The sequence below is a fragment of the Pongo pygmaeus genome, chromosome 14 (genome assembly GCF_028885625.2).
Source record: "Pongo pygmaeus isolate AG05252 chromosome 14, NHGRI_mPonPyg2-v2.0_pri, whole genome shotgun sequence".
In the NCBI taxonomy this organism is placed as follows: Eukaryota; Metazoa; Chordata; class Mammalia; order Primates; family Hominidae; genus Pongo; species Pongo pygmaeus.
Window position 1 is genome coordinate 111,379,289 of NC_072387.2, and position 15,994 is coordinate 111,395,282.

General features: G+C 40.2%; 1 protein-coding gene across 3 annotated transcripts in view; it reads left to right on the plus strand.

The window, feature by feature from the left end:
• The first annotated feature begins 7,077 nt into the window (after positions 1-7,077).
• Positions 7,078-15,994, plus strand: part of ITGBL1 (integrin subunit beta like 1) — a 267,344-nt gene continuing 258,427 nt past the window's right edge. Inside the window, exons 1-2 of one of the 3 annotated variants that reach the window (XM_063651087.1) lie at positions 7,078-7,655; positions 8,608-8,825. In XM_063651087.1, the coding sequence (XP_063507157.1) occupies positions 7,558-7,655; positions 8,608-8,825 (316 nt within the window). In that variant the 5' untranslated portion in view covers positions 7,078-7,557. The remainder of the gene's footprint in view (positions 7,656-8,607; positions 8,826-15,994) is intronic. The other 2 variants (XM_063651086.1, XM_054445790.2) reach the window with 2 other exon arrangements.

The following is a 15,994-nucleotide window of genomic DNA, read 5'->3' on the forward strand; positions in this document are numbered from 1 at the left end:
AAAAAAAAGCAAACAAGTGAACAACAGGGCTTGGTATGATTATTTAAGATCTTTTAGCCCTGGAGAGATCTTTATCCACACCCACATTTTGATGGACAGTAAGAACTGCTGTCATGTTTGTTCACATTTACATTTCTGCAGTCTCAGACCAGTCCTTGGAGAAGCTTGAAGGGGTCAAACTGTCATATTCTCCCAAAGAATCTACTGGAGAAGTTATAATAATAATGCTTAATATCTCACAACAACTTGCCTTTAAAGCCTGGCATCACTTTAAAGCAAAAGAAAAGAGAGATTGTATCCAGACAAGCCATAATTAAAGAAAGGGTTTAGCCTAGAAAAAGCTTTGATCTCCGATGATGAATAGAAGTGTATGACTAGAAATGAAGCAACAAAGACTGGATTTACCAAGATTTCCAGTCATTTCCTACTAAAATCTTGAGGAAATTTACCATCTTATGCTTGCATTTCAGCCCCTGAAATGGAAGCGTCATGGGAATGCTTTCTGTAGTGGAGATGTTTGCACAATGAGTTTATTAATTGATGCATGTAGACAAGAGACTGTTGGGTGGTGCTAGGAAGAAGAAACCGGCACCCTCAGAGAAGAGGTAGGGGTAGTGCCCTGCCCCGTGCAGAGTGGAATTTACTGAACAGAACTTCATGCCCTAAAAACTGGATCATCCCTCATCACTCCGTGGTCTTGGTATACATATGAATTGCATTATTTTTAAAGGAATATGATCCTTGAAAACAGTTTTAAAAGACAAATGATGCACTACTAATAGACTTATGTAGGAATCCCCTGTTCCATCCTCCTACCTCCAGTGTAGCTACCCTGAAGCAAGAACCTTCAACTTCTCTACCCTGAATCAACCGCAGTGCCATTCTCCCCAATGGCATTTACCTCCATGTTTCTAAGTATGTGTTTGTGCTGCTTGTAGTTGATTTATGGTAGAGAAGACTTTAGCTCTCTCATATTACGATTCCATTTCCTCTCTACCCCTGCTTCCTAATTTGGTGATATTACCAGTTTTCTATTTGCTCAGTTGTCTATGTACATATGGTTTGTTTTCCTCTTAATCCAATGCTTCTACTTGTCAAATTTATCATGTCAGATCTGGTAGGTCCATTTTCTGTTCTCTTGAAGATCTGCCTTCTAAAGCCTCACATTGTTATATAGCAATAGAGATTTGTTGTTCTGCAACATAGAACTTGCCTTTGAAATTCCCCTTAACTTCATTATTTGTTCTTATTTTCATTTTTCTTCTGAGTTTTATCTGAATTCCTGGATCCCATGTCTTCTCTTTCTTGATTTTTTGACCTGAGAGTAGTGAATTAGATTTTCTATCAGCTTCCCAGGAAGGGGGCCAGGATGAAACATTTTTAAAAACCAATATATATGAAAGTATTTTAATTAGCATGTATGTTGAAAATAGAATTATGGGCTGAAAATCACCATCATTCTGAATTAAAAAAAAATGCTTCCAATATTACTATTAAAGCATCCAATACCACTCTAGTTCCTGGTTCTCTGTATGTGACCATTTATTCTCTTTTGGAAAGGTTTTTTAAAATATTACTTTCCTATTATTCTGAAATTTCCCCAAGATGTTCCTTGGTTTCCATCATTTTCATTCATCTTTTTACCTGTTAAGTGAGACTATCCAATATGGAAACTCATGGTCTTCAGTTTGGGGAAATTTTCTTGAACTTTTCTTCAATAATTTTATCCCCTTCATTATTTTTCCTGTTCCCTTTCCAGAACTCCTATCGGTTAGACGTCAAATCTCATAGATCAGTCATTTAATTTTTTAGTCTTTATTTGTATCTCTGTTTTGGCTTTCATTTTTAGGAAACTTCTCCTCATTTATTTTTCAACCCTTTTAGTGACTTCTTTCCAGCTAATTTATAATTCACTTTTTAGGTCACTTAATTCATTTTTGATTGTCCTATTTTTATGGCTGCACATTTTTGCAAGCCCAGATCTTCTTAGCTCTCTGAGGAGAGGGATTATACTTTCTTACTTAAGTTGCTTCCTGTTGCCTTCATCATCTATGTCATCTGAGTTTCTTTCATTTGTGCTTTGTTTTTTTAGTTGTTTGTTTGTTTTGACTTGGGCCTTTTATTTTGGAGAGGCTCCTTCAAGTTCTGGTGCCTAGTAATCCTTAGCGATCTTTTTATTAAAAGTGTGGTTTTGAAAGTCAGAGTGTAAATTCACAGTATCTTAGTAGGACCTATTGAGGGTGAGCTCCACCATAGATAATTTTTTTATAAAAGCCTCAAATATTCACATTCATATCCATTGTGTGTTTATATATATATATATATATGTTCAGTTTTCTAAAAGCTAACAATTTAATCGATAGCCCCTGAGGGAAATAAGACTGGTATAGGCCAAGTAAGGAAACGGGGTGGATTATCACTGTTCAGATGGCTCAGTTTCACCTAATTCCCGTTTTCTTTCATACTGCCTTCTGCTGTGTCCAGTATTTCTGAGTTTAAAGCCTGGGGTCTCAATTGGGAAAGAGGTAACTTCCTATCTGAAAGATCATAGGTGAAGATCTGAGGTCAAATTTCTCCTGTAAGAGTATTTATACAAATCTTCTTGTTAACCTCACACCTCACACATCTTGTCGCTTTCAGTTTTTGAATCTTTAAGTCTTTTCTGCATTGTTGACAGAAGCACAAAGATGGAGCTGTCCAGCTCTACAGTTTCCATATATGAGAGGCTTAATGATGTCAATACTGTTGGAGGTAGAGATTAGGGAACTGTTTCGAATCTGAGTGATCAGCCTCTGGGAAGCCTGTCCTCTTATGCGCAGGGCAAGTCTCAGTGAGACGGGCAGCTGTGAGTCATCAGCAGTTACTACTGTCGTCAGCGAGATGGGTGGGTGCATGGGCCCCGGAGAGGGGATCTGGGAGGAACCACAACATCCACTAGGGAGACAATCAGAGTCCAAACACAAAGTAACTTATATGAACTCAGAGAGTATTTGGGCTTTATACTATAAACGATGGAGAGCTACTACAATATTTTCAATAGGGAATGGACGTGATGAAATTTGCATGCTAGAAAGATGTCCTAAGGAGCAGGATAAATGTAGACACAAAAAGATAAGAATAAATGCACAGAGACCAGTTGGGAGGCTATGGCAATAGTGTACAAGATATAAGATGAAGATCTGAAATAAATACATTGAAGTGGAAGGCTAGATTACTAAGAGGTGGGCTCAGTGTGATTCAGGGATTTACCAGAAAATCCAGATGAATTGTAGACAGGAACCAAAGGTAACTCTCACAATTATGTCTACAGGGAATAAGTTAAAATGATATGATTAACAAAAATTGGGAATATAGGAAAAGGATCTGGTGTTATATAGATTCAAGCTGAATCCACAGTGATCTCAGGGGGATACCTAAGGCCAAAATGTCATCTGACAACTGATCCAGAATCCACTATATCACCTGCATCCTTTGTTGACTCATAAATTTATTATTCATGTTGTACATCATTTTTAGTTAATTTATTTTTGCCATAAATATATATCGAGTACGTAATATGTATTGGGCACTATTTTAGATGATGGCAGAAAAAAGTGGTAGCCTATTTAATGGTAAACTAAGAATAGTAAAGCAACTGATGGGACCTTTCATAATATTTTTCTGGGCAAAATTAAGAAATAGGTTCATATCAGACAACTCAGTACACTTGTAAGTGGTTGGATGGCCTATTCAATATGTGCTAAGAGGCTAATATTGTCTTAAGGAAAGATTGTATCTAAACTTGGTCCTCAGCCTAATTTTTTTTCAAATATCTTGTTAATTATTTGAATAAAGGTACAGAATGTGTGCTCATCATATTTACTTTTGAGAGGGTGAAATAAATATAAAACAAGTAACCATAGTTATTTTTACTGACTGGATAAAAGAACAAAGCTTAGATGAAAAATAATAAAGATAAATATCAATTTGTGTTTGGGGAAAAATACACTTATAAGAACACACAACTGGAACAATGTGGCATTCAAAAAAGCAAATATGACCTTCAGTTTTATTGGTAGAAATATAGCATATGAAACAAGAATACTGCAAGTATTGATCTATTCCACATCCATTAGGCCACAGCTGCTTGAATGGTTTCAGTTGTATATATTATACTTTCCAAAAGGCATCCATCCCAGAAAAAGCAAAAATGCTCAGAAAATCAGGGCATTGAAAGCTTGAAGTTATAATACATAAGGAAGAGGTGAAGGCAATGAAAATATTTATCTTTAAGATGTGTGGAATTGTTTGGGGGTTATATAGGCTGGGGAATATGCTATTACATCGTTGAATATTTGATTCAAGGCTTGTGGCTAGAATATTATTTTAAATGTCTTCTTAGAGTAGACCTGGAACCAAGGGGTGAAACCTTCAAAGCAATTCTCAGAAAAGGATGTGGTCCTCTTAATTTTTGTTTTTTTACCAAGGCCACCTAATTACTTGGCAAATATATGGTATGTTATCAACAAATTTAGTTTTGAACTAGACAACCTTTAAAAAATACCTTGAATGCTGAAATTCTCTGATTGTGTAACCTGAGGACTGAAGGACTACATTCTTCAAGGACTAGGGTGTTTTCAATCTTTTTGAATTCAGTTCCAGATGCACCGGGTCCTTTCAGGCACCCTTCATTATGCATCCAACCCACTGCTGTGTCCCCAGCCAGCAGAAGTGAGAAACTCAGGACCTTTCTTGGCCACATGTGTGTCCTTGGGCTTCTGAAAACTGGGAAAATGGAAGGAGTAGGTGTTTCCAAGGCATTCAATACTTTGGTTTAAAAAAAAAAAAAAGAATGCTAAAAGGCATAAATTTAAAGTTACCCTTTGATTTTGACAGAGTTTCTGTGGATCCAAGACTTTCGACTGAGTCACCAAGTCAGCCACAATATAACTATTTCAACTGACTGGGAATATTATTTCTGAGTCACAGGATTGTAATGATCTGAACATTTATATTCTCTCAGTCACCTAGTACATACTAACTTCATTTCAAAGCTGAATAATATATTAAAGAGAATATTGCTTATTGAATACTACACTGTACGAAAATACTACAGGTTAAAAAATCACTTAAATCCATTCAAAATGTTCAATCATCAAGTCCCTATTTCATAATAAATTTTCCCTCAGAAAATATGCGAGGAGTAAACAATACATGACTCATTTATTAAAGCTTCCATGTTTTTATTGCAAATTCCTAGTCAGGCTTTGGAATAGATACTTCCCTTCTATCATTACCATATTCTCTGAGTCACTAGGTTTCTAGATGTTGACAGTAAAGCCTCTTCCTATGTCCTTGTACTATCACACGTGGGCAGGATAAAATGTAACTAGAATTTGTACTAAAGGTGGGTGGAAATTCCACTCTTAGATCCAGGCACCCTCAGGCATCAGCCCTGAGCCCTGTGCTTTGCAGGCTTCTCAAGTTATTATTATGTAAAAGTAGATATCTTAGGATATTATTCAAATGCACTCTGTGATTCCTTAGAGCCGGGGTTGGGGCCTGAGAAGTTGCATTTCCATAAGTTCCCAAATGATGCTGATGTTGCTGGTCCATAGACCACCCTTTAAGAACAACTGACTTAGTAATTCCCATTCTGTCTCTTTTAGACAGGCCCTTCCCCCACAGGCTGTAGTTCATGTGACTTAGGGAACCTGCCAACTCAGAACCTGTGTCCTTTTTTTCTAAGCTGCACTTTGGGTATCCAAGACCCCAGAATTACCTGTCCAGACATCCTCCCAAAACTGTGCATACCTGTCCCCAGTCTGTCCTTGCAATAGAAGACTCCACCAGTGTGTACACACCTGTATCTAAGCGTGGCCAGAAAATCAGCTATTTAAAAAAGGTTAAATTGTGTGGGTAGGAGTTGGGGGGTGGGGGGACACACAGATGTGCCCCATGCAAAACCTCCCCTATTACAGGGTGGAGATTGGGGTAGAAACAGAAATGTACTATGATTAGAGGACCTTCATTTTCTTCTTGCTCCAGCAGGCTAGTGTTGTGGTGGTCTTACCCTTATACCTATTTATATATAAAGGACAGGGAGAAATCCCATCCTGTTATGGCTTATCCCTGATTTTAAGGATCATGGGACCACAGATGATTCTTGGATGGTTCTATTTCATGAGGAAGGATTGCATGTACAGTGCTCTTCTTAGGGTGAAAGAAAAATGTTTTCCCCCTTCCATATAACCCTCTACACATTTTCCCAAATGACCCTAAATGTAGGGGATAGTGTATGCACTTTGGATTTCAGCTGAAATACGACTAACTTCCTGTGTGAATTTGAGCAAGTCAGTTGACCTCTTTGCCCTCAGTTTCTTTATCTTTAAAATGGGAGTAAGAATGTCTCCCTGTTCTCTTCCATCTCCTTCTTATTTCCACCCAATTTAATTCGATGCTTTTTTCAGTTTTTTGTTCAGATGCTGCCATCTTTGATTAGATCAAGTGCCTGTATCTCATCTGGAAGTAACTTCTCACTGCACTTGCAACCGTTCGTTCTTTTTTTTGTGGTTTTGTTTTGATTAATGTATTTCTAGCTCATTGGACTCTGAGAGAGCAGGGATCATGTCTCCTTAGTTCCCTGTTATATTCCTTCTATCTTGCACAAAACCTGGCACCTGATGGATGCTAAATCCCCATTTGCTAATGCATAAATAAATGTGTGATTATTGTCATAATTAGAGAAAACCTACTAAATGACTGGCATATAGTAGGTGCTTAGTAAATGACACCAATTGTTTTTCAGTGCAATTTGTGCTATAAATAAACATTTAATTTTCTTTTCTCACATTTGATATATGGGGAGAATGGGGTGAATTTGAGACAACTACAATTTAAACTGTCCAAGTCACCAAAAAAATGTGGTGTGATAAGCTACTGGCCTAAACAGCTGGAAGCATGACACGCTTTTTAAAGACTAAAGAAATGAAATATCCAGTTTAAATCAAAGGATAATACATGCAAGAAAAAGTTGTATTTGCCAGATTTCCTTGCCCCCGCCCCAACCCAAACTCCAAAGAGTGCATCTTCTTTACCAAGTGTGTGGTGAAAGTAATTCCCTACCCAAGTGTTCACACGACTGTCACTGGCCTCACCCTTCTTCTTCACAACTCAGGAATTATTTTAAAGGTCTCTTTAATATCGGCCAGTCCAAATATTCTCTTGTCAAATATTTCTGGGGCCTGTACTTGAAATCTGTGAACAGGACACTTTTTTTTTAATGTCAAAATAAACCATCTGCTTGTACAACTGTTTCTAATTACTTCCCTGCCTAGACTCTCCACTGAGGGGTTTGGCACCAGCACCCCGCCCAGAGCAGTGCCGCTGCCCAAATCCTCGCAGGCAGCTCATCAACGCAATTGCAACTCCGGCTGGAGCCCTGGACCTGCAAGCCTGGGTGTCCGTGGGTCCGTCTGCCCGGCCATCTGCTGGTGGCACCTCTCCCTCCTGCCGCCTGCCTCGGTGAACCCCACCTTGCAGAAGTGCAGCTCACCCGGAGCAGCCCAGGAGCTCAGCATGCGTCCCCCAGGCTTCAGGAACTTCTTGCTGCTGGTGTCCTCCCTTCTCTTTGCTGGGTTGTCAGCTGTTCCTCAAAGCTTCTCGCCATCTCTGAGGTAAGTTTGGTTTGTTATTCTTCAGTACAGTCCTGCCCTGCTTATGTGGCAGGGCTCAAGCTTGCAGGATGGCTGCCCTAAGCCAAGAGCTGTTACTAAATTGGACACGGGATAAACTGTTTTCAACCTGTTCCTTTTCCTCTCCTTATATCTACACTGTGTGTTGCCTCATGTCTGTCCTTTTGCTTTTCCTTTGGAAAAATGCAATCATTGAAGAAAAATATAATTTACTCTTCTGCAAATACATATCGGGAGGAATTTCTGCTGTGAGTTAAAATTCTATGTGTACCTTTATAGGTTGTACTTCTCACAATCTATAAAGCAGAATGATCTCTGTTTCCCAACAGCAGCAATAGGAGGTCTGTATTACGTTTTGTATCACATCCTGAAAGAGACTGAGGCACACTGCAATAGTGAAACTAAACTTTTTAAAAGTAGAGTTCCTAAAGACTGCTTAATGCAAATTATGCCCGATGCTATCATAACATGTCTAACTCTTTCTATAGATTCACCTCTTCTCTTCTATAATATAACTGCCCATTGGCCATCAGATAGCAGTGGGACGTTTTTTAAAGGAGAACTGAAGAGTCAGCTGAGTGCCATACCTTGGATTACTTTGTATTTAATCTAAATGTGCCTATAAGATTTAGTGATAAACTACCAAAGAGCAGGGCAGATCACCTCTGTCCACCTGGAGGAAGGACCTGTGTCCAGGGGGCAGGTCACCCACTACACATTTTGGGCCCTGGTCATTTCTCTGGTGGGTGATACCTGTTTGCTTGGGAAAATACAGGCCTTCCAGGCAGCGCTTGGACCCCAGAGAGATGTGGGCCTCAGGCTTCCTGTTCTTGGGGTTGTACGTCTGCACCTGGAAGGGACACTGGGGAGGAAACGTGGGTTCGGAGCAGGGGGCGGCGTCCGCGTCTGACCCGGTTGCTTGTCGCCCGCGCAGGAGCTGGCCGGGCGCCGCCTGCAGGCTGTCCCGGGCCGAGTCGGAGCGCCGCTGCCGCGCACCTGGGCAGCCCCCGGGGGCCGTGCTGTGCCACGGCCGGGGCCGCTGCGACTGCGGCGTCTGCATCTGCCACGTGACTGAGCCGGGCATGTTCTTCGGGCCCCTGTGTGAGTGCCACGAGTGGGTGTGCGAGACCTACGACGGGAGCACCTGTGCAGGTAAGGGGGCGGCGCTGTCTCCTCCCTCGGGAGGTGGGAACTCCTCTTCTGGGATTTCTACCACTCCCTAGAAGAGTGAAGGGTGGGGACACGCCTACCTTCACATAAGCACCAATTAAGTTACTGCAATTGTCACACTTTGGCTAGTTAATTCTGGCATCATTTATCACAATACTTTTATCCCCCAGGCTCTGAACTTGAATGGAAGTAATATTTTAAAAATTCATTCACTTAATTATATATTTTATTGTAATTATGATTTTTTAAAGATAGGATCTTGCTATGTTGCCCTGGCTGGTCCCCCCCCACCTACCCCCCAACTCCTGGAATCAAGCCATCCTCCCTCCTGAGTTTCCCAAAGTGTTGAGATTACAGGCGTGAGCCACTGCACCTGGCCGTCATTTGCTTAATTCTAAAATCTCACTTGCCTCTAAAGTTGCTCATTACAGACTAAATTCCCCAATGTCCTCACAAATGGAGTTATTTTGCTGGGTTCTCTTATCCCTATCAAGAATGTTAATGATAATATTTGTAGATCTTAGGCCTGTATTTTATTTTACATGGGAAACAGTGGGAGGGGGAATGTATTATTTTCCTGCATTCTAGGGAGTCAGGTTTTGTCTTTGAAGCCTGATTTGCCCTCTCATCATTAGAATATAGTTCACAGGCAGGAGTGCATATCAGAAAACTATAACAAGGAAAAAAGTAAACAGGCACATATTTACTTAGAATGACTGTTCTTGCATTGTTCTAGCTGCTTGAATTTTTGAGTTGCAATGAAACTTGGTATTTTGTAAGGGTAGAGTGAAAATACATTCATTTCCCTTGCACATTTTTAAGGAGTGATTCAGGTTCTGATACTGGAAAGGGTCAAAAAATTCCTTCCCAGAGAACACCCTTAACCTCTTTACCTGTGTCATTTTACTTTAAGGCCAAGAGCTTCAATTAGTGCCTTGTGAGTGACACAGAACTCCATTAGTGAAAGCACAACACAATGCATTCCAGCCAGGGTTTGGCAAATTTGTAGGAAAAACTAGCCACTTATTTTACCCTCAATGTAGCTGAGAATAATAAGACAGCCAACACTAACATAGAAAGATCAAGAAGGAGTTTATAGCAAAATATTTTTTTCTTGGAACCTGGGCCCAGTAGTGTATAAGTTAGGTTACTTAATATGCAGGCTGCTTGACAGTGCAAAAAATAGTCATAGAAGAAATTTGGAGGGGTGCAGGTGCATCTACTTGATTTGTTTTCCCTGTGAAGGCTGTGGATCAACGCTTTAAAAATACTGAATGCTGGGTGGGGTGGCTCACACCTGTAATCCCAGCACTTTGGGAGGCTGAGGCAGGTGAATCACTTGAGGTCAGGAGTTCAAGACCAGCCTCGCCAACTTGCTGAAACCCAGTCTCTACTAAAAGTACAAAAATTAGCTGGGCGTGGTGGCGTGTGCCTGTAATCCCAGCTACTTGGGAGGCTGAGGCAGGATTGCTTCAACCTGGGAGGTGGAGGTTGCAAAGAGCCAAGATCCTGCCACTGCACTCCAGCCTGGGTGACAGAGCAAGACTTCATCTCAATAAATAAATTCATAAATAAAATAAAAATAAAATATTGGATGCCACAACTTGTTATTTAACTTCGCCGTCCTACAAGCTGCAGTATTATTAAGGGTAGTCCTTTGGAATGAAAGCTAAGTTACCGCCTAATATTTCATTCCAAATTTGACTGTTACTTGGCTTCTCTGACCTATGGCCTCTGGCAAGCCCTCTTCAATATCACGAATTTTGAACAAATTTTCCAGGGCTTTTTCTCTTGTTGTTTTATTAGAGAAGTAAGAGGTAAGATGCAGCCTTTAACTGGTGAAAGTTGTGAGTGCCATCAGATTCACTTTCCCTGTTGAAGAACCTAGGCTGGTGCTTTTCTCCGTGAAACTGTGCAGAAGGAATGCTGTGGTAGACAGCATTCTTTTTTCCCTCCCATGGAAAATGATTTGTTGTTTACTCATAGCATCTTAGTCACTGCATTCCTTCCTTCCTGATACAAAATGCAGGACTGAGTCAAGCATGGTTTTGTTTGGTTATGCATGCATTTCTGTAGAAGACGAAATGCTTCTCTTTATTTTAAGACTGAATGGAATAATGAAGTTCATTTTTTATTCTCATCTTGCTGACTGATGCCCATCGAAGCCTACTCTACAGGGCCTCGAGCAGAATCTGTCCCTGCAAATGCCCTGACCACGTTTGTGGGGCCCATGCGGAGATCCCTACAGGTAGCACATAGGGCTGCCTTGCGAGCTCATCGATGTATTCCATGCTTCGAATTTAGCTTCTCAGTTTTATTTTTAAGAAATAGTTCCAATTTTATCACTGTAATATGGAAATATAATAGGTTTCCTATGTTTATGTGCACCTGTGCTTTTACCTCCATGAAAGTTCCTGTAGGTCCTTTCCAGAAATAGAGTAACTTTCGGAGACCTCTCCAACTTCTAAGAAGAAAACAAAATCCTTCTCTCATAGTACTATATCATGGAGTAATTAAAAGTATGGGCTCTGGGCTGGGTGTGGTGGTTCATGCCTATAATCCTAGCACTTTGGAAGGCTGAAGTGGGTGGATCACCTGAGGTCAGGATTCAAGACTAGCCTGGACAACATGGTGAAACACCATCCCTACTGAAAAACACAAAAATTAGCTGGGCTTGGTGGCATGTGTCTGTAATCCCAGCTACTCAGAAGGCTGAGGCAGGAGAATCGCTTGAACCCGGGAGGCAGAGGTTGCAGTGAGCTGAGATCATGCCATTGCACTCTAGCCTAGGCAACAAGAATGAAACGCTGTCTCAAAAAAAAAAAGTATGGACTTGGGGAGAAAATTTCCAGGATTCAAATCCTAGTCCTACTGCTTAATAGCTGTATGAACTTGGGCAGTTACTTAAACATTCTGAGCCTTCATTTCTTCATCTGTAAAATGGGAATAACAGTACCTAACTTATAGAACTGTTGTAAGGTTTGACATATGTAAAATACTTAGACTAGTGTCTGACATGAAGTAAGTGCTCAGTACATATTAAAATGTATATATACATAATATAATATTACTACAGTGTTGCATAACAAGTGGGCTAGTATGGATGGAAGGATGGGTGGATGGAGATGACAGATGGGTAGATAGCTGGCCTAGTGTTTGTCGGGCATTTAATGCAGTGAGAGCAATTTACTTCTCTTCGTGTAGTCTGGGTCTGTTATTGATTCATGGCCCAAAAGGTCAAGTAGGGATAACTATTTTGGCTCAGCCTCAGGGCAGCTGTATTAGATACACTGTGCCCTTTTAAAGTTAAGTCCATTGGGATTATTATACTGTGAATCATAGGAAACATTATAGTTTGCGCTGGTTGAAAGTGATGAGGTTCCCGCCATTAGAAGTCTATTTCTTCCAGTGTCTACTTGTTCATGGCACATGCATCTTCCACAGACTTTTATAGCATAAAGATCCAGCCAAGTGAGTGTTCCTATGGATGTGATGGTCTATTAAGGGGTAAAATAATTTTGGTAGAATGGTGAAACCCTGTCTCTACTAAATATACAAAAATTAGCTGGGTGTGGTGGTGTGCGCCTTGTAGTCCCAGCTACTCAGGAGGCTGAGGCAGGAGAATTGCTTGAACGCAGGAGGCAGAGGTTGCAGTGAGCCAAGATTGCACCACTGTACTCCAGCCTGGGTGACAGAGCGACACTCCATCACACACACACACACACACACACACACACACACAAAAGAAAGAATGGCAAAATGTTTGATTGCATGGAAAGAAACTTTCAGTTGATATTTCTAAAGCATTCTTGGTTGACCCCATGACCAGCTACAATGACACTTAAATAATACATTGTTTTCTTAGAAATCTTTTGAAATTGCTGTTGAAATATGTCACTTAAAGAGTTTTGGTTTTAGTAATTTAGGAAGAGCTAATTGAATTCAATTTAGCAACACTTGTGAAGCACTGCATATTTTCTAGGCTCTGTCCTGTTGAAGGGAGTGTAAAGATGAGGCATACAAGGCAGCTTACCATTGAGTAGGGAGACACAGACAAATACCAGATATCTATAATGTAATGCAAGATATCATTTGTACCAATTTTTTTGAGGACTCCATTGAGCCAGGGGTTATATATTATGGTTAAAAGTTCTTGAGAAAGAGGTAGCATTTGACATAAGCACTTAAGTACTGGGAGATTTTTTAATACAAAAAGTGGACTGTTGGAATTCTGAGTAAGGAAAATCTTAAGCAAAAGTGTAGAAGCAGAAAAACATGTGGATGTTTGGGAAATAGGGCTACAAGGGTTGGCTTGGCTGGATCTTAGAGCTGTAAGGAAAGTAATACAAGATATGTTGAGAATTACAGTTGATCATATTGTAGAGAGTTTGTTCTTGATTAAACAGCATATAAGAGCTATTAAGAGTCCAAATATAGGAGTGATCATTGGTGCTCTGATTTAAGGAAAGAAATACGGTCATTCCTTGGTATCTGCTGGGGATTAGTTCTAGGGCGCCTCCCCCACCAGTGGATACCAAGGATGTTCCAGTCTCTCATATAAAATGGTGTAGTATTTGCATGTAACCTATACACATCCTCCAGTAAACTTTAAATCATCTCTTGATTACATATAATAACTCACGCAATGTAAATGCTATGTAAATAGTTGTTATACTGTATTTTAGTTGTATTATTTCGTACTACACTGTTATTTTTTTTTTCTGAATAGTTTTAATCTGCCAATGAGGAGCCCACAGATACGGAGGGCCAACTGTATGGTGCCCAAAAGCATGGCAAGTTAAAGTAGAGAACCAATGGGGAGGAACTCCATGGGAGAGGCAATAAGAACGGAATTATTATTTTTTTAAAGGCCATTTAAAAGTAAAATCAATATGAATTAGTGTCCAAGGATGAGTAAGATGAATTAAAACTCATGCTGGGTTTTTAAGTCTGCGAGATCGGAAGTGTGTTGGAACTGATGGAATCAAGAAATCACAGGAAAGAACCAGATAACCAAATCTATGCCTTAAAGTTCTTTTAAAAGAACTCTTATTTTTAAGTGGAATTGATATAAGATGAAAAATTAATGCTAGCAGAAAGAGATTCCGATTTCATTGGCCACCGCATTTGGGGCAGGATGGGAATCTTGTCTGAATTGTTAATGTGGGTTAACTTGTTTGTGTTAACCTTGAGCCAGTTTTTTAATTTACCTGATATTTAGTGCCTTTTTCTGCAACAATATCCTTATGGATATGAAGAACCTTATATTCTGTGTGACATTGAGCATCATTTTATATGTGTAGGTATAAATTTATTTAATATTCATATCCTTTATATACTTCTACATTTATTCAGACTATAAGCCATCCTTAGCTGGGTGTGGTGGCTCACACCTGTAATCCCAGCACTTTGGGAGGCTGAGGTAGGTGGGATTTTGAGACCAGGAGTTTGAGACCAGGCTGAGGAACATGGTGAAACCCTGTCTCTATAAAAGATACAAAAATTAGCTGGCCATGGTGCACACCTGTAGTCCCAGCTACTAGGGAGGCTGAGAGGGGAGGATGGCTTGAGCCCAGGAGGCATAGGTTGCAGTGAGCTGTGATCATGCCACCGCACTGCAGCCTGAGCAACAGAGGGAGGCCCTGTTTCAAATAAATAAATAAATAAAAATAAAAAATAAATATAAGCCATTCTTATAAACATTGATTTTTATGTGCAAATATTAACAATATAACAATTAAAATAATTAGAATACATTGAAACAATTTTAATATGTAAAAATTAGTAATTTTTTTCTTGAAGATGTTTGACTTTTATACTATGAAGTAAGTAGTATGGGAATTATATGTGATTATTCATGAGAACTGGACTTCCTGGCTCTTGAGGCTGTCTGAGGACTGTTCGACTTGCCTTTCCCTTCCAATTGCATTTTTCTTAGATTGTTGAACGATCTCCCTCCAAGCCTACTTGTGGATTTACTCAGGTTTTTTCTTTACTAGTCTTTTTCTGTTTTTCATCTTCTCTCCCTTCCTTCAATCCTCATCCTGTCTTCCTTGCCCACTCCTTTACCTCCATCTAGCCCATCTTGGATTTACCACCCCCTCTCTTTCACAAAATAGCCCTTCCATGTCTCTGAGTCAGAAGCACCAAGCACATAAGAATATTATCTGCCTTGAATCCCCTTCACCAGTAAATAAATGTCTGTAACAGACAGACTGGCTTTCACATTGCCACTTTCCTGTATTTTCTTCATAGTCTTCACATCGCTTGTAGTTTCTGGAAACACATTCAGGAGTTCCCATTAGCTCACCCACTGCACGTAAGCCATTTTTCGGGAGCTCTACTTTCTTACATTCATCTGTGTTGGATAAATGCATATTGTCTTAGCCCAAGTGATATATAAAAGTTAAATGTTTTCATTCGAAAGCAAGTGCCAAACATGCACAGCAATTTTCCTCAATTGTACTGCTTTATTTGGACAGGGCTGTGCAGCTCTACCATGGTTTCTTAGTCTGTTTTGTGTTGCTGTAAAAGAATACCTGAGACTGGGTAGGTTGTAAAGGAAAGAGGCTTATTCGGCTTACAGTTTTGCAGGCTGTACAAGCAAGGCACCAGCATGTGCTAGGCTTCTGGTGAGGCCTCAGGAAGCCTTTACTTATGGAAAGTGAGGGGGGACTGGCATGTCACATGGCAAGAGAAGAAGCAAGAGTTAGAGGGAGGGGCACCACATTCTTTTAAGCAACCAGCTCTCCTGTGAACAAATAGAGAACTCACTCATGACCTTGGGGAGGGCACCAAGCCATTCATGAGGGATCCACCCCCATAACCCAAACACCTCCCACTTGATTCCACCTACAAGATTGGGGATCACATTTCAACATGGGATTTGGAGGGGACACACATCCAAACTGTATCACACAGAGACAGACATACCTTGCCCTGGACTAGGTCATCCCTGCACCTTGATGGTCTAGAGGAACATATTTATAGCATTGTGGTATTTAGATAAAATAGTATAAATGTGAGAAATTCAGGAGTTATTTTCTATGTAAAGTTTCCCCAGAATGAGAAAGAACATATGGAAACAAATTTATTTGTATTACAAATTTTAAATTTGCAAAACATAAACCTCCCTCATAAGGTTCTCAGAG